The 17,774-nt window shown below is 48.4% G+C and overlaps 8 protein-coding genes across 8 annotated transcripts; 4 read left to right on the top strand and 4 right to left on the bottom strand.

The window, feature by feature from the left end:
• Positions 1-290: 290 nt before the first annotated feature.
• On the top strand, positions 291-3,598 carry MGYG_02804 (hypothetical protein; the record flags this gene model as incomplete). Its single annotated transcript, XM_003175227.1, has 3 exons — positions 291-554; positions 625-3,019; positions 3,093-3,598. 3 exons carry the CDS (start codon positions 291-293, stop codon positions 3,596-3,598), a joined length of 3,165 nt encoding a protein of 1,054 aa, XP_003175275.1.
• Positions 3,599-4,196: 598 nt separating this feature from the next.
• Positions 4,197-6,485, bottom strand: MGYG_02803 (hypothetical protein; the record flags this gene model as incomplete). The annotated part of the gene is made up of 6 exons (XM_003175226.1): positions 4,197-4,496; positions 4,569-5,051; positions 5,123-5,633; positions 5,701-5,922; positions 6,010-6,154; positions 6,245-6,485. The coding sequence occupies 6 exons, from the start codon at positions 6,483-6,485 to the stop codon at positions 4,197-4,199; spliced, it is 1,902 nt and encodes a 633-aa protein (XP_003175274.1).
• Positions 6,486-7,705: 1,220 nt separating this feature from the next.
• On the top strand, positions 7,706-8,046 carry MGYG_08998 (hypothetical protein; the record flags this gene model as incomplete). The annotated part of the gene is made up of 2 exons (XM_003175225.1): positions 7,706-7,816; positions 7,837-8,046. 2 exons carry the CDS (start codon positions 7,706-7,708, stop codon positions 8,044-8,046), a joined length of 321 nt encoding a protein of 106 aa, XP_003175273.1.
• A 738-nt stretch (positions 8,047-8,784) lies between these two features.
• Positions 8,785-11,116, top strand: MGYG_02802 (hypothetical protein; the record flags this gene model as incomplete). The annotated part of the gene is made up of 7 exons (XM_003175224.1): positions 8,785-8,947; positions 9,020-9,260; positions 9,321-9,579; positions 9,662-10,201; positions 10,273-10,426; positions 10,489-10,766; positions 10,874-11,116. The coding sequence occupies 7 exons, from the start codon at positions 8,785-8,787 to the stop codon at positions 11,114-11,116; spliced, it is 1,878 nt and encodes a 625-aa protein (XP_003175272.1).
• Positions 11,117-11,693: 577 nt separating this feature from the next.
• MGYG_02801 (hypothetical protein) lies at positions 11,694-12,013 on the bottom strand (the record flags this gene model as incomplete). Its single annotated transcript, XM_003175223.1, has 2 exons — positions 11,694-11,929; positions 11,995-12,013. 2 exons carry the CDS (start codon positions 12,011-12,013, stop codon positions 11,694-11,696), a joined length of 255 nt encoding a protein of 84 aa, XP_003175271.1.
• Positions 12,014-12,154: 141 nt separating this feature from the next.
• MGYG_02800 (hypothetical protein) lies at positions 12,155-14,008 on the bottom strand (the record flags this gene model as incomplete). Its single annotated transcript, XM_003175222.1, has 1 exon — positions 12,155-14,008. One exon carries the CDS (start codon positions 14,006-14,008, stop codon positions 12,155-12,157), a length of 1,854 nt encoding a protein of 617 aa, XP_003175270.1.
• Positions 14,009-14,720: 712 nt separating this feature from the next.
• On the top strand, positions 14,721-15,260 carry MGYG_02799 (hypothetical protein; the record flags this gene model as incomplete). Its single annotated transcript, XM_003175221.1, has 3 exons — positions 14,721-14,800; positions 14,870-14,991; positions 15,052-15,260. 3 exons carry the CDS (start codon positions 14,721-14,723, stop codon positions 15,258-15,260), a joined length of 411 nt encoding a protein of 136 aa, XP_003175269.1.
• A 782-nt stretch (positions 15,261-16,042) lies between these two features.
• On the bottom strand, positions 16,043-17,356 carry MGYG_02798 (hypothetical protein; the record flags this gene model as incomplete). Its single annotated transcript, XM_003175220.1, has 2 exons — positions 16,043-17,098; positions 17,171-17,356. 2 exons carry the CDS (start codon positions 17,354-17,356, stop codon positions 16,043-16,045), a joined length of 1,242 nt encoding a protein of 413 aa, XP_003175268.1.
• Between the last annotated feature and the right edge of the window lie 418 nt (positions 17,357-17,774).

Raw genomic sequence — 17,774 nt, 5'->3', positions numbered from 1 at the left:
CTTCGGTCTAGTTATTTCTAGTCGCAACACCAGACTCTGTCTGTTGTTTCGACCCTAAGGATTGTAGCATCAATCCTGCGACCCGGTACTTCGTAACTCTATAGGCATCTACACAAAAGTAGTTAGTAGCATGCGAGTTGTGCGCTGCCCTTAAGAGCCAGGCATATCCCCCACTCTCAACCTTGATGCATGTTTCGTCACCAAGATATAGTTATCTAGTTACTGAGTAGTTTCCCTAGAAACTGCTACTGTAAAGCTAATCTTGCATTTCACACCCTACCCCTTCAAAAATGAGATCTTTAACAGCAGAGCTTGATCTGCTCGCAGCCTCGAGACCCCAGGGTATCTTTGCCAAAATACCCGTATCGTCGAACGGCGAGACCGTGTGGCATGACATAACGTGGTTGCAACTTACAAAATATGTCGGCACTATGTCACGTTGGATTGAGGGACATCTAGGCCCCGCGGTGGAAGATGAACCAGTTGCATATATGGCCATCAACGACATCAGATACCCGATATTCATATTAGCAGCAATGAAAACTGGGTATAACGTAAGCTCTTGAGAGAGGCAGGAATCCCGTTCGAAGAAGTTTTGTGCTAACTAGATCTTAACTATACAAGGCTCTATTGACGTCCCCACGGAACTCCAAAGAAGGTCAATTGTCTTTACTCCACTCAACCAAATGCCAGAAGTTTGTATATAGCCAGGAATTTGATAAGCAGGTTCATGGTTTGTCTGCGAAATCCACGTCCCTGAAGACATTCCAAATACCAGACCTTGAATATATGCTGCAGCCAGACTCCGAACATACTCTATATAGGGATCGCTTCCTGCACGGAGAGGATAAAACAGCATTAATCCTTCATTCAAGTGGGACAACTGGTTTACCTAAGCCAGTGTACATTAAAGCCGGTGCCTTGGCAGTGATTGCAAGTATCAAAGAAATGCCAGTACCGGGATGCCGACGTTATATGCACGATGAACTTTTTGCCCCCAAACTAATGGTTTCGATGATGCCCTTCTTCCATATAATGGGGATTATCTCGCTCGCTCGTGCGATTTATCATCAGGGACCCCTAGCACTTCTTCCAGCAGGGCGACCTGTGACTGCGGAGCTCATGATGTTGACGATAAGCGAAACAAAGCCCTCCTCCGCAACCTTTGCACCCTCTGTGCTCGAAGACATCGTTAATAGCCCCAATGGCCTGGAGATTTTGTCGACACTTGAATACACGTTCTATGGCGGTGCCCCTTTATCTCGCCAATGCGGTGATGTAGTTTCTAAAGTGACAAAACTACAGGCTGGTATCGGCAGCACTGAGATGCTTCACGTTCCATGTTATATACCACTACTCGAGGAAGACTGGGAGTATTTCGAATGGAGTAACGAATGCGGGATTACCATGGAAGCGGCAATGGATGGTCTTTTTGAGTTAGTCGTGAAGCAAACATTCAACAGGGAAAATCAAATGGTTTTCTACAATTTCCCCAGGCTATCAGAATGGAGAACAAAGGACCTCTTTGAAAAACATCCTACTGAACCTAGGATGTGGAGGTACGCAGGGCGAGCTGATGGCATGGTGACATTGAGCAATGGGGAGAAATTGAATCCTCTACCATTTGAAAAATCCATGGAAGGCCATCCCTGGGTTAAAAGTGCCCTTGTTATTGGCTCTAAAAGATTTCAGGCCGGCCTTATTATTGAACCACAACCTAAGCAGCAGTCGGTGGACTCAAGGGAATTCATCGACTATGTCTGGCCGTGGATAGAAAGTGCCAACGCACAGTGTCCAACTCACGCAAAAGTTTGGAAATCGATGGTAATACTGGCAACACCCGAAAAACCCTTCATGTTCACATCAAAGGGCTCAATCATGCGTCAGGCCACGTACCAGCTCTATGAAGCTGAAATCGACGAACTCTATGCGAAAGACAAGTCTTCTGATGATATCAGTGTCGCCGAATTTCATGGTCAAGCTGACAGTACAACGGTCAAATCACTTCTTCAGGAGACTTTCCGGGCCACGCTGCGTCCAATTCAGGGGGAGCTCCATGATGACACGGATATCTTTCACCTTGGGGCAAACTCCCTACAAGTTCTCCAGCTTAGCAATGAGCTGAGTCGTATATTCCACCAAAAGTCCAATGGCAGAAACATATGCTCACCTCGAGTTATTTATGGGAATCCGAGCATCGATCGGCTTTGCGAGGCAATCATGCAGGCCCTAAATAATGGTACCGACTATCTCACTAAGGGTATCGCAGAAAGTGCACTCTCTCGGGAAGAGAAGATGTCCGCTATGATACACAGGCACACGGAATCGTTACGCAAAGTTACTTCGAGTCCTACTGGGACACTCAAGAAGCACGTCGCCATTTTAACGGGCTCCACGGGCTCTCTCGGCACTTACTTACTTCACTATCTCCTTTCCAATCCAGATTTCGAGCATATTTACTGCCTAAACCGCTCTTCAGACGCGGCATCAAGTCAAAAACAAAGCTTCCACGATCGTGGAATGAGTTCAGTCAGCTTTGCTTCTAAGGTCGAGTTCATCACCGCCGACTTCAGCCGCGACTGCTTCGGTTTGTCGTCAACAAAATACCTAGAGCTGCAGCAGGCAGTTGACGTATTCATCCATAATGCCTGGCCCGTCAACTTCAACAACAGCCTTGAATACTTTGAAGGCAGTGCTATTGCTGGAGTGAGACACTGTGTAGATTTCGCCATCTCAGCACGGTACAACCCCCACATCATATTTGTGTCATCAATCGCAAGTATAGGCAATTGGTCGACTGTCCGCGCTTCTAAAGATAGGGGTTATGATTGTCCGAAAGTCCCGGAGTCGTTTGAAGAAGACAACAGTTTGCCCCTGAAGCAGGGCTACGGCGAGTCAAAACATGTGGCAAGCTGTATATTGAGAAAAGCAGCAAGAGTTTCTGGCGCTCGCTCGGCAATTGTACGTGTTGGACAGCTGAGTGGGCCTCTGGAAATAGGAGGAGTGTGGAACAAATCAGGTAAGTCTATATATACATGGTATAAATAAACCTAGCACTGGGCCCTTCATTGACAATAAGCTGCCACTTATAGAATGGGTGCCGTCCCTTATCGCAACGTCGAAAGCTTTGGGTAAAATTCCACAGTCACTAGGAGCGGAGAACACAATAGACTGGGTTCCAATAGACATAGCCGCACAAGCAATCCTTGACATCACCCTCTCACTGCTCAGTTCGGACGACAGCAGTAAACTCCCCGATTGTTTCAATCTCGTCAACCCTCAAGTCACAGAGTGGAAGGACATGGTCCAAGTAATCCGAGGGTATTATCAAAAACAGAGTGATAACGCCATGGACCTCGAACCTGTCAACTTCCACGACTGGCTGCAAGCACTGAGAAACATCGGAGCAACGACGCGCGAACAAATTGACCAATACCCATCTGTGAAACTACTCGAGTTCTTCGAGGAAATGCAGAGCGGTAATATAAAAGTGCGGTTCGAAACAGCACGCACGATGAAGTCTAGTCGAGCAGTGGCGGGTTTGCACGCCGTGGATGGAGCATCGATGGAACGCTGGCTTGACGGATGGCAGTTTTAACGGAAATTTGGAAGATTGGCAGTTGAAACCACTAGTTAACTACGGAGTAACTAAGTTAATAATACACCGAATGGACAAAAGGGCAGTTTTACCCTTAATAAATTACCTACCTGGGTAGGTAACTAGCTAGTCGCTATAACAGCGTGTTCATCCAAATTTGAAGCAACTAAAGCTAGTCATCCCATGGTAAAAGTGCAATCTCAAACCCTCAGTGATTCTAGAGAGCTCGCGTAGCAACCCAGTTCCAACAGGTTTCCAATCAGCACGTTTATCATCACACACAAAGACATAAGATCTTTCCCCTAAACCCTATGCGCGGTGACAGCTGGATGCAGTATTGGTACACCATACATTGTTGTATTCCTTCATTAGATTCCTTGTTATTGTGAGAGGGGAGGCGTTGGGGATGGTAGTCCATTGGGTATAAGTTTTTGCCTCATGAGTTGAATTCCAGCAGGAAAGGCACACAGAATTAGATCCATCGCTAAGATCATCAATTCGCCGCGGCAGGCTGCTCGTAACTATTTGATACTATCTCAGCAACTGTTTTCGCAAAAGGTGGCATCTAAGCAATTCAGCGACTTTGTTTTCTGTTTCTCTACCCGCCTCTGTTTCCATACACTGGCACACCCAACTCCGAGTTAAACCGTTCGCCAAACTGTATACTATCCAAGAATTCCCGACATTTAGTGATCTGTGGCTCGTAGTGGGTTGTCGAACCCTTAAAGGTATTCATGGCGTTGAAGATCGTTTTAAGAGAAAGTCGGATCTCGCGGTTGGTGTTGTATGTATTCAGCCCAGTGCCTCTTTTCCAGCTTTCCAACACGCGGAGTTGGATACTAGCAGCTAATGAGAGAGGCGGCATAATGAATAGGCTCATTTCTTTATATATCGGAGCCTATAAAATGCACGTAAGGTCTTAAGTTAGCAGTGAAATAAGGGTAGGGCACTTTGTATCTGTATAAGTTACCTGTCTTGCGCCTAGTACATCGGCTTCTAGAAGCACATCGCACATAGCGTTAGCGGCTGAGATGCCTATTTTTTCACTTTCACCAACGATTGGACCAAGGAAAGATGCCTTCTGCACATTGACTATAGCAGCGTTGTAGAGTGCGATCCGAACTCCCAAGACAATAACAAGAGTAAGGACACATATCTCAGTATCCGGCCCTTTAAGCAGGATGAATGATGAGATGCAGTTAAGGATGATATTAATCTTAGTATCGATCCGTTCGTGGGTGAGACAGAAGTTGTAATCCTGTGCACCGGTTCTGGCAACGTTTGCTTCTGTCATGCGTTGGTGTTGGTGAGTGGAGGCAAGGAGATTCATCGCAAGTACTAATAGGGAGAAGGGCTGAAGATTCTCGATTGCTGACTGTGTGCCTGCCTCTCTGATGAAGATTCCATGATCAGATTCTGTCGTGGTAAGTTTAGAAGGCAGCACGGTATGTATCTGGCACTGAAGTCAACGATGAAGGAACACCCATGAAAAATAACAGATTGGGCTAATTTTAGATGACTTACCTCGTCTACCACAATTGGTGCCGTGCCAGGGCATCGGGTAGTTGCGTGGCATTTTAGAAGGAATCCGGTCCAGAATGTACGCTTCATCTCTTCTAGCCTGACGGGGCTGAGAATCCCCCCCTTGTCTGTTCGGGTATCGGAGACACCGAGTCTATCATATCCTAGTAAACCTATCAGGCGCGATAGTCGCGCAGCGGTGATCAGTGCGGCTGCTTCTCGCCCATGCGTAAATTCAAATCGAGCCACGAGGATCAAGGCTTGCACGGTCTCCAGGCTGAATAATGAAGAGCTATCTGTTTGCGTTTCAGCCATTTCAAGATGAAACCTTGCAGCGACATAGCACTGCTGTTGAAGATCCGCCGGGTTTTCAAAAGTACCAGCTCCAGCCATGCCTACCGCATACCGCAGCGCCTGGCCTTGGTGAGTGTCGGTGCTCAGTGTGGATTGTAGAGTTTTCATTTGGTCAACCAATTGCAAATGTTTTTGCACGACATGATAATATGCTTCAAAACTTCGTTGGTACTCCTGTCAGATAAGGAATTCCAACCCGTAGTTATCAATGGGTGCTAGTTACTTACAGGCTTTGCATGGTCTCCTCAGATATATGGCCAACGTTCAATAATATCCCGGGGTTTGGGCAACGTGACGCAGTCACACTAGTAGTAGATGGCGGGCCTGCCTTCAATTCCGGCAGCGATGGGTTTAGGGCGGCCGAAAAATCACCTTGCAATCCAAGACTCTCCCGTACGGTGTCATCAAAAATTCCATCGATGGAATCAAAATCAATTGCGGCACCCTCCCTACCGTATGGTTAAAATAGCTCAGTCTTGGTATCTCTAGCCCTGTGTATACTTTGACTTGTACAAAAAAAAGGGGGTATGGCATACCAGGATCCAAAATCTAAAGGAATATCTCCGACATCGACGTCGTTTGATAGCTCGTGGGGAAGGTTTGAAAATTCCAGTCGTGGTCCTATTTCACTCTCTTTTGAAAACGATATCCCTCGTTCCTGAAGCTTTGACTCCGCGTGTGCTGCCCTTATTAGCTTGACTGTTTCAAAGGCGTTGATGTCAAGAGTAGTTTCAAGTCGTCACTACTGTGTATCCCATTGGGTTTGCCTACCGAGACGAGCGTGGAGGTTCCGCAAAGCGGAGCTGAACTTGGCAGCTTCGCCCCCGGCGGATGGATATGTGCATTTTTGACCTTCCTTAAGGGTTTTCTTGCACCTTCCACATTCCGGCTTCCCTCGATCGCAGCGCACTTTGCGTTCGCGGCACATGTCGCATGTTGTTCGCCTAGAATGGGACACGCTAAATTGGGGCAGCGGATAGTTGGTGGAGGTCTCTGTGCCATCAGAAGACATGGTCAGCTAGGAGGAGGCGGCTACTGGTGTTATACAGAAAGAACAAAATATGTCGATAGAAAAGAGTCTTTGTGAAAGGCTTGGACGTAAAGACACAGCTTGAGCCTCGTTTCTTCACCCAGCATGCATCATTAGGTACCCATAACCAGGAAATCGATACCTAGTTAAGGGTAGAAAAATGTTGGGTGACTTGGAACGCGTAGGCTATTACTCTGGTGGCCTTGTAGGATGAGTTGCCGCATATGCTGGCTTGCTGCGGAGTGCGGAGTAAATAGGTAACTATCTACGGGGTTATTATCTGCTGTCATACTTAGTGTCAAATCGGTTCCTCCAACCTCTCGTGGAAACAGGGATGGATACGCTAAGTCCTTTGAAGGAAGAAAAAAAAAAGGACCCTTCCTTTATTCCTGCATGGAGATACCAAAAGGCAAAAAGGGTATATAATAATTCGTCATATAAAGTCATCTTCCCACAGAATTTGGTGTTGAGCTCATATATATGACACCGAGCTATAATAACTAACGGTTTGGTGTATATGCCGGAGCCGCCAGTGTTTGACCAGTCGCGCCTCGGATATACGATACGCCGCCGCCGCCCCCTGGTGTTCGACTGGTGTTCGACGGAGGCTCATTTCTGCATAGATTAGTAGATAAACAGACGTAGCATAGCCGCCTGTCTTGGTAGCCATCATCGTCCATCTGTTCTATGCCAGTTTACCTCCTTTTTCAATGCTCACCTGCACGCTGACGCATTCTTTTGCTGCTTGCGTCTTGAGGTGAGGCTTAGATCACGTGATGCTCCTTCAAACCTTCGAGCAAGAGACAAGTTTCACCACTTATGAGCGCTCGGGAGTTATCAAGGCTACTTCTAGAGATAAACACTGGCTGGACCGGAGGGGATAAAAAGACATAATGCCCCTAGGATACCTTGAGTAATGTGTGCAAGTCTAGCTAAAGTGAAATATCCCAACACACACACACCCCCAGACGTGGCACCCTGCGTCCGGCAATAGGCTTTATTTTCCTGGCGAGCCGGGGTTCATCGTCTTTTAGGGGGGTATTAGGATATTCCACTTTAGCTAGACTTTAGTTACCCAAGGTATCCTTGGGGGATTGGGCCTTTTCTCCATTGTGGTCCAACGATATTCAGGTAGGCAAGAACAGCTCTCGCCCAGCAAGCTTAGGAGATCTGATCATTAGATGTTCCGGAGTAAGCTCAAAATGTCAAGCAAGCCGCCGCCACGCCTTCCCAGCAACTATTACTGGGCGATGAACTGCCTGCACCCTGACCACCGCCATTATATTTGGCGTCGTAATGTTCTGGGCATGCAGGTCTGACTCTGCGTCCGCAGATGATAAGACGTCGACTGTGGCCGGGGAGCCTTGCTACGGTCCTCTGGCTCCGCAGGGTCTCCATCCGCACCACATGCAAACAAGAGCCATCGTGGGGAATCTCATCCGCTTTGGCCCAGAGTATGGAGGATCCTGGGCTTAACTTCGTGTTCTTGCTTGCGCTGCCACCATGCTTCGGGCGGGAGGACGGCCAGGAGGCCCACACCTAACTCGAAGGGGATATTCCCATGAATTAGACCCCGACAAATTTTCGAGCTATGTATCTAGGGGGGGCCGACCAAACTCACCGCACATCAAGTCAAGTCAGCTGAGGCTGTTGCCTCCTCCATGGAGACATGCAGAAAGACAGAGCGAGCTGAAGGAAGGACAGGCTCATGAAACTGAGAGAGGGGATTCTCGAAGGGCAATGCCTCACCCATCGCATGGTTAGCGATGCACGCTCGTTGACTTGCAGGATGGATTCGCTATCGAGACCCAATAGGAGACACCAACAGCCTACCCTGGCGCTTGTTTACTCCCGTAGAGGTGTATGATATGCGAGAGGAAGCGAAAGAAAAAAGAAGGGAGAGACGGGCTTAAAAGGTCGTATCCCGGTGTTTATTGCCGGCCTTCATGCTCCATTCTCGTGCTTCTGACCAACACTAACGCTGTAGCTCTAAACCGCACCTTGACGGCGGGATATTCCCCTCGCATGTACTGTACCCATGTATCTCGCCCTTAAATAAGTATAACCCCCTAGAGGCCTGCATGGGCTTCCAGCCTTCTCCTACCGTTAGACCCTGTCCCCCGTTTGCCGTGTGTCCCCTTTTCTCAGCAGTATTGTTGCAGTCAGTATGCATTAAGCTTGATCAATTGCGCTGATTTTTCTTTCCATTTCAATTGAGCGTTCAATCGCAAGTAACTAGCCATCTTCTGTGGAGTAACTTCTTACTGAACTCTCGGCCTTCATGATGGGTTCGGACCTGGAGGCCAACGGGGACGAGCACCCCTTTCTTATGAACGAGACGGTCGAGCATTTCTCCTGGAAATCTGTCACCGTCAATGTCAAGGACAGAGAAACAAAACAGCCCAAAGCAATTCTTTCCGGTGCTAGTGGTTATGTAAATAAAGGTGACTGGCCTTCTCAACTTGGCTTGCAAATTGGAATTTTAACTGGCTAACATGGCGATTGCTTTGCTCCAGGTGAGTTGATGGTGCTTATGGGCCCATCGGGAAGCGGAAAAACGACTCTATTGAATGTTCTCGCCGGTCGAGCCAGTAGTTTGCGTAATGGGGTCAACGGTGAAGTTCTTGTCAATGGCAGAACAGCATCAAAAGAAACCTTTAGGCATTTGAGCTCCTATGTCGAACAGGAAGATGTGCTTATCGGTTCATTGACGGTGGAGGAAACGCTGTACTTTGCGGCCCAGCTGTCCCTCTCCAGGTTTGTGAATTGTTTCCCCATTATATAGTTTCCATATGTTGTTAACGGCAGGGTTAATAGATCAATACCCAAGAAGGATCGGATACAGCGTATCAAGTACCTCCTCAATTCCTTCGGTATCCAGAATCAGGCTAAGACCTTGATCGGTACACCAATTCGCAAGGGAATCAGCGGTGGCCAGAAGCGCCGTGTCAGTGTGGCCGCTCAATTGATTACCTGCCCTAAGATCATCTTCTTGGACGAACCTACTAGCGGCCTAGATTCTACCGCCAGTTATGAGGTTATGTCATTTGTGAAGGCCTTGGCCAGGAAGAACAATGTGAGTCCACTCCCGGTCTCTGTGACCTAATGCTGTGCTAGAAAGTACCAGGTATGCAGATACTAATATTGATATCGTATAGCTTATTGTCATTGCCAGCATCCACCAGCCATCCACTTCAATGTTTCAATCTTTCGATAAGCTTCTCATTCTATCCGCAGGAAAGACCTGTTACTTCGGGCCTGGAAAGGATATGAAGGCATACCTTGACAAAATAGGACACCCCATGCCCATTCAAATCAACCCGGCGGAGTTTGTGCTCGATCTCGTCAGCACAGATTTCGCAACCAACACTGAGGAGGCGGAAGCTCAATTGGCCAAAATACACCAACAGTGGGATGATTCAGAGGAGTCCTCGAACGTGAGTCTTGAGATATCAAGACTGACTACCCTGTCCGAAAAAGAAGAAAACATCACCCTTTCGACAGACCAGCTGCAACATGTTAATATTGTCTCAACCATCTTCACACTGCTTCATCGATCGTTTATCAAGGGCTGCCGTGATGTTGTCGCATACGGTATTCGAGTTGCGATGTATCTCGGCCTGGCTATCATGGAAGGCACTGTCTGGCTGCGACTTGGGACTGGCCAGGAGAACATCCAGCCATACATCAATGCTCTGGTGGGTATCAATCTGAAGTGAGTCTCACAAGACGGAGAGGTCCATATGCTAACGACAACTTTGGGATATAGTTCTTTTGCTCTGCATTCATGTCGTTCATGGCGGTTGCGTATGTGCCATCATTCCTCGAAGACCGCGCGACATTCATCAAAGAGCGAGCCAACGGCCTCTACGGCGCGACTTCTTTCGTGATATCAAATTTCCTCATCGGAATGCCATTCTTATGTACGCCTTCAGATCCTCCGTGGAAGAGTTTGTATAACGCCTCACAGCTAACCGCATCGCAGTCATGATCACCATAATATTCTCCGTTGTAGCATACTGGCTCGTGAACTTCCGTTCAGGCGCAGACACCTTCTTCACGCTGGTTATGTGGCTCTTCCTCGACCTGCTTGCCGCCGAGTCCCTCGTAGTCATGATAGCGTCTCTATTCCCGAATTTTGTGGTCGCTTTGGCCCTCACAGCCTTCACGAACGGTATCTGGATGAGCGTCGGCGGCTTTATGGTTGCTCCAGCCATCCTGAACGTATTCTGGAGATACGTCTTCCATTATATAGATTATCAGGTACGTGTTTGCTTCTGCGCCTCTCATCCCACGAACAAAAAGAAAATAAGAGGGGAAAGAGAAGAAGAAAATATAGTACAGCTCGCTAACGGGAGGCTGGCTATCAGACCTATGTATTCCAAGGGATGATGGTCAACGAGTTCTCTGGCCGTGTTTTCAACTGCGGCACGTCTTGCCAGTGTATGTATACCAGCGAACTGGCGTCTCAGTGCCAGATTTCAGGCGAGGGGATTTTGAACTCCTTCGGATACGCTACTAACAAACAGGCACAATGGGCCGGGATCCTCATTTCGATCACTGCGGTGTACCGGATTCTGGGATGGCTCGTACTGTACTTGAAGAAGACCTGAGTGATTATGTCTGTGTTATTGTCTGTCTATCTCCTCCTCGTTGGTGGCTGTTGTCGTTGTTGTCGTTATGTACCTAAGTTTACCTGATGTAACAAGGCTGCGAGGAAGCCTTCTTGATGTCCAGAGAGGGACCAAAAAAGAAAAAGGAACGCAAACAGTCCAGTTTACGAAGGATATGAATAATGGCTAATAGTTATGGACTATGTTTATCAAACTAATAATAATATATATTAACCTGTCCATTAGACGGCACAGTAGCTATAGGATATTCATTACCTCTCGTGTATATTTTGTCTGTATGAAGTAGTATTGTGAATATTGGTAGGATATAAATGGATAGGATGCTACCAAGTGCATCGTCTCTTTACCCCCGATGACTCCTTTGAACACCTCGCCGTCACCCGGTGCACCGCAGAATAGGAGTGAAATGAAAATGAAACATGATAGAAAGCCGAAAACCTCAACTCCGTGCACAAGCGTGGGATTGGACCCCAGAAAAAGTGGTATCAGTTGAGAATGAAATAGTTATTGCCCGAAAGTTTTTTACCCGCCAGAAAACCCCGAAAGTTTGAAAGGTTCAGCGCAAGTGAGGCGAACATGTTGATAAGCTGGGAAGAGACGTATGGATATACCCGTGGCTTCTTCTTGCTACGGGCTCGTAGCGTTCGCCATCTTGTCTGATGGTCACCGACGAAGGCCGACGACCAATAGTGGACACAGTGACAAGGCAAGAAGCCGCGGGATATGCACACTCAAAAAGCGAGATAATGTCCGTTCGTTCTATCCCGCTTGTCATCTCGGCGACGGCGAATCCTGTAACCAAGAAAAGCCATGGAAGGAGAAAAAAGAAAAACAAATAATAATAATATAAATGATACCTGTGCGCCCTGCAGGCATTAGTTCAATTAAAGTGAGTGAGGAGGGGGCAGGCCGGGATATATATATGTTATATATTCGCTGTATGTATAAAGGAGAAGAGCTTCCCCGGCGGTGGAGTGGAAATTGGTGGAGAATGGTTGAGATGAAGCTTAAGGGTGCCTACTCAACAGGAATATCCCCTAGCCATACATCATTATTGACAATGGTAGCGATGTCAGGGCCAGTGTCCTCGATGGCCGAGTAGGATGGTGGTCGGACGCCAATGTCAAGCACCTCCCTCGCAACCATCTTGATATGCCGCATTACCAGCCTGGATATCGACCATGTCGGGCCCAAGGACTTGAGTTCCCCTATAAGCAACGCTATACGATCCCGACGAGGTTCCAGTGTATCCGAGGCGCGAATGGAGCATGCGCAGAGCTGCACGAGCGCACTCAAAACCATGCCGCAGATGAAAAAGGGCGAATGCTTTATGCTTGGTGATCTCAGCGCTGCAAGGTTTGCCAGGCCATTGGCAGCCTTGATCGATTTGACGGCATGGGTTAGGTTGGTGGAAGGGCTCGTTCTGAGCAACCGTATCCAGCGCCTAGCACAGGGAATGCTAGACATGGCTACAGGGGTAGACAGCAGGTTGGACTGGGGAGTGTGCAAGTATATCGATGCGCAGTGAATTATCATGAAGGCACGGAACATGACTTGGTCCACTTGGTCGTCTACGGCGAGAATATCGCGCCTCGAAGGCGGGAGATGATGGAACCAGCTGCCAATACTTGCATCTATAGACTCTATTTGGTCATATTCAGGGTCTTCTGGAGCATAGGTGAGGTCGAGGGTGCGTTTCAGCACTCTTGAGGCTTCGATTGCATGGCAATACGACGAGTACTCCTTGCTTCCTTCTTCGTCTTCAAAGATTCTGTCATAGAATTGAGCGGCAGTTGGCGATTCAGTCAGGTATATGCCGGCTGAATAGCTGAGGTCATCACAGGGGAGGGGAACATCCATGATAACAGTGCTTGGAATCTGGCATGGGGTCTGGTCGAACCCGGAAAACATCGCATCAATCATATATACCTCCCACCATGTCCGTCTTATGTTCTCACACAGGACAGCGTCCTCGCCTACAACACTGGGAGCAAACGTTCTCATATTCATTCCCAATTTCATTGCCAAAGCTGCTGCCTCGGTGAAGGCTTTGACACCCTCCCCTCGTTCATTACGTCCATGCAAAGTGATGGAAAGTAGCAGCAGAGCCTGAACTTTATAGCAAGATCCATTGCTTTCCGCAATCGATGATGTGACGGTCGGCCTGTAGGCATCTGGGGATATACCTGAAACAAAATGTGCGCCTATGAATTTGATGGTGGCTTCGAGGCAGGGAGGAAGAGGATACAGTCGAGGCAAGAAGTGTGCAGGTGGCAGTATGGGATGGGAGTCGTGAAAGTACGCATAGTAAAAGTCGATGAGGTATGAATCCCCCTGTAAATCTGTGACTGTATACTGGGCTCCTCCCGCCAGCCCCGGGACCACCGCTGCAGACGCAACGGGTTTATCCACGCATAACGAAGTCTGGTTATAGAGACTATTGTTGTTATGGTTACTGCCGTTGTTGCTGCTATGATTGTTATTGCTATGGTGGTCTGCGGTCTGCCAGGTAGGAACCGAGCTGCTCTGGTCTGAAGAGAAATCCTCCGCGGTCGAAACGGTGCCTGGGAGAGGCGTGCTAACGAATGAGAAGGTCGACAGTTGCGGCGTCAACTGTAGGGTGGCCGCCGGGACGGTATATTCGGAAGAGGGAGTCAACAGCGGTACGGGCGTATATGTTACTGCATACTGGCTCCTGGAGCCAGGCTTATATCCTCGACGAGAAGGCGTGTAATGGCATCCAAGCTGGGCTTTGCGGCACCGTCCACAGATTGGCATCACACCGTCGCATTTGAGATGCTTCCTCCGGCATGCCAGGCATGCTAGCGAGGAGGGCTTCTCCCCGGATCGATTACTAGTAGTGTAAGACATGACGGCGCATCGTGTGCAGCATAATAATAGGGATAGTAAAATAATAAGTGATCCCAGCAGCTAATAGCTAATAGCTATTTATCAGCGACTGGTGGAGGTAGTGTCTCTGGTGCGGTCAACAACGGGTGATTATCACCACAAGGAGATGGAGCGAAGATGCCGGGCATGAGCTGCCATAAGTTGAGGGACAAACTCCTCCAGCATCACGTAGTCTCGAGATTCATTTGCGATAGTGAGATGATCTCGAAAAGAGGAGGAGGAAGGAGGAGAAGAAATTGAGCACACTCGAAATCTCGAATTATCGCTTTTTGCCCCCTTGCTTGCGTTATGTAAGCATTTCGCCCGCAATCTAGATAGCTACAAGCATGGTGGAAGCGCACGCGCAGATGGACTAGCTATGACATCTACAGAGGAACTATACGAGGCTCGACCGCTGGTATGCATGAAGGCTATGCAACCCTCTTTGGCCGGAACGCAGCTGTGGTTGGCGGAACGGGCTGGGAAGAAACGTCATACATTGTGAGAGCTTCGAGGCCAAATAGATTAATAAGACGCAGCTGGGTGAGTTAAAGGAGGCCACCGGAAGAACGCGGGGGGCATGAGGGAGTATATAAAGATCCCGAAGCTTCCGCCTTGGTCCGCTGGCCGGTATCAGATTCGTGAACCAAGCTCAATCAATCCTCTATCAAGACATCTTGCACAGTACATAACCATGTCTGCCGTCCAGGGAAAATGCCACTGCGGTGCTGTTGAGTACACAGCTAAGCTTGGGGACAAGTCCCATATCCTCTGGTATGGCCCCGTCGTCGTCCTCGTCGTCGTGTGTTGGCCGTGCGAAGTATCGTAAGCTAACAGATCCAGCCACTGTGACGCCTGCAAGCATATCAACGGCAGTGACTTCACTCTCAACCAGATCGTTTCCAAGGAAGACCTCGAGATAAAGAAGGGAGACCTAACCAAGTACACCTACAAAGGTGATTCAGGTGTGTTTGCTGCTCCCCTTTTATATATCTAGTAGCGCCAAGTTGATATTGACCGGCAAGGCAACCCGGTCCACTGCTTCTTCTGCCCCACCTGCTCCACCCATATCTACCACCGTCAGACTGTGCTGGGAGACGACAAGTACATCCTCCGCACGACGTCGGTGGAAGGAAACAAGGAGTGGCCGGCTTCAGTCCAGGTGTACTGCAAGGACAAGGCAAAATGGCAGCCAGAGGTCGCGCCAAAGGTATGCCAGGCTGGGCCGGAGTAGGTCTATCCTATCATCTGGGAAGCGTCAAAAGCGGAATGTATGTAGCAACTTGAGAGAAAGTACATGCAATGAAAAATCTCCTTGTATGGAGTATATGTTCATGAAATCATAAATCGTGGAATCCAGTTGATGTCATATCCGTAGCATCGTTGTCTATCCGTAGTCTCATCACTTCCAGCACATCTCTACCCAGAACTGACAGGGGGGATAATGGCAACCTCGTCGTTGCACTCGATCATCCTCGTCTTGTCCTTTGCAGTCTTGATATCGAGTTCCTCCTCATCAACGTACTGAAGGCGAACGCTGACGGTGCAACTTGACAGAATCTTCTCCTTCATGCCTGGATATCGCGATTCAAGGAGATCGTATAGCCGGCATAGCGGGTATGGTGCGGGGAAGGATTCGGTATTCTTCTTCGTGTACGAGGAAGCGCTCGCAAAGTAATGGAGTTGGAATGTCCCTGTAAAAGAGGTTGGAATATCCGGAGCGGCCATGGCTAAGATAAAGAGCTTCGAGACGCGATTCACTGTGTTGATCAATTATCGCCTGTGTTTATTTTATTCTATTTGGCTGTTGTTGGATGAATTAAGTCGGCTGTTGTTTCGTATTTGTTTGGTGGTTTTATATCAAAGCCGCAAGACGATGACTAAGAAGGTTTTTACACAATTGACCAATTACGACGAGTTATCTAACCAGTTAACCACCAAGGTAGCTCATATTATATTTGTTTGACTATCAATTTGAACAACAGTAGGGACGTCTAAATACAGTGATAGATTGCGTCAAGCAAAGCTCTTTAGCCCAGCAACGATATCGTCTTTCAAATCCTGCCAGTTCTCCAAGCCAACGCTAACTCTCAGCAACTCCCTTTCAACAGTAGCATCACTCATAGCACGCCATTCAATGAGCGACTCTACACCACCGAGACTGGTGGCATGGTGGAAAAAGTGCAGCTTCGATGGCAGAGCACGAGCAACCCTCTCCTCCTTCATCATTATGGAGAAAACAGGGCCATATCCATTAGGCATCTGCTTTGAAAGCCACTCCTTATCCTCCCTCTGCAAACTAGAATGATTGATTTTGGCAACCATCTTCTGGACGAGACTGGCTTCTTCGTCTGTGACGGCGACGGTTGACTCGGGAGCTCCGTCTTTACCCTTGTTGAGCGCTGCGTCAAGCCAAGCCACGAGGTTAGTGGCATTCTGGCTCAAACGCTGCACTCGAATCTCCAATGTTCGCAGACTTCGGGTACCAAGCCATGACTCCAGACTACCCATGACACTGCCGATGAATTGTCGATCGTCGGCAAGAGATGAATACCAGTCCTTTCGTTGGGTAGCTAGGACACCGCAGAGCATGTCGCTGTGGCCTCCGAGATACTTGGTTCCTGAATGCATGATCATGTCTGCACCCCATTTGAACGGATCCTGAAGACCAGGGGGTCCAAAGGTGCTGTCGACGAGAATGTATGCTCCTCGGGAACGAGCCTTTTGGGCATAACTTTCTATGCTGAAGGATGTTCCATGTGGGTTTACCGGTGTCTCCAGAAGGATTAAATCGCCTTTCTCCAGTTGCTCGGCAGGGCAGTCAAGATCTATCTTCTTCATGCCCGTGAGACGAGAGATGATGTTTATGACGCCGTGGCTGCCATGGTATCCATGTCCGACAGCGATTTGGCGGGGGTTAAAGAAGACAAGGGCAGCATGGAGAGCCGAGAGACCGGACGAATACGATAGGCAGTGTCCATTGAGAAGTTGTGAGAGAATGGTCTCAAAGCGGGTGCTGCTTGGTGCACCGCAGCGGGAGTAGACAAAGTTATTTATCCCTTCACTATCAGGCTGTGATAATGTGTCTTAGCATTTGCATTATTATAAAAAAAGCCGCCGTTAAACAGACAGAAGAGTACGTACTTGGGTTTCGTGCTCAGGAACCAGATCATCTGGGTTCTCGGTGTATCTAAAGGTCGTCGACAGGTGAATTGGAGGAGACACATCTGTGACACTGTTCATAACGTCGTCCGCATGGAGAGCAACCGTCGACGGGCCTCTGTCCTTCAGGGCCATGTTGGCGAAGCTCTTTTCAACTTGCTCGGCCATAATGATATCACTAGTCAATTGCCGATATGTCCCTTCTTCTCTCTCCGTCTTGACTTCTGTCCTTTATATGTTAATATCTATAAATTCTGACTCTTCTCTCGCAACAAGACAAGGCGGGGTTTACGCCGCGGGGCTTTCCGGCCGACGCGCCAATGCCGAAGCTTGGCAGGGCGCGAAATCACGTGGCCATTTATTACACGGAAAGCCGAAAAGGGAAATGAAGACGACAAGATAGAAAAAGTAGAAGAAAAGGAATTTGGTATATCCAGCTGTATACAACGATCTAGAGTGCTAGTGGAACAGCCTGCCACGTCAATAGATAAGTCGACAGAGACGGGAATAGCGAGAGAAGAGAAGAGGCAAGAAGGAGAAGTAGACAAGAAGGGAAGAAGTGAAGTACAGAGAAGGGAAGGGGGAA

The sequence above is a fragment of the Nannizzia gypsea genome, genomic scaffold, assembly GCF_000150975.2.
Source record: "Nannizzia gypsea CBS 118893 supercont1.2 genomic scaffold, whole genome shotgun sequence".
In the NCBI taxonomy this organism is placed as follows: Eukaryota; Fungi; Ascomycota; class Eurotiomycetes; order Onygenales; family Arthrodermataceae; genus Nannizzia; species Nannizzia gypsea.
This window is presented reverse-complemented; position numbering and strand designations above follow the sequence as displayed.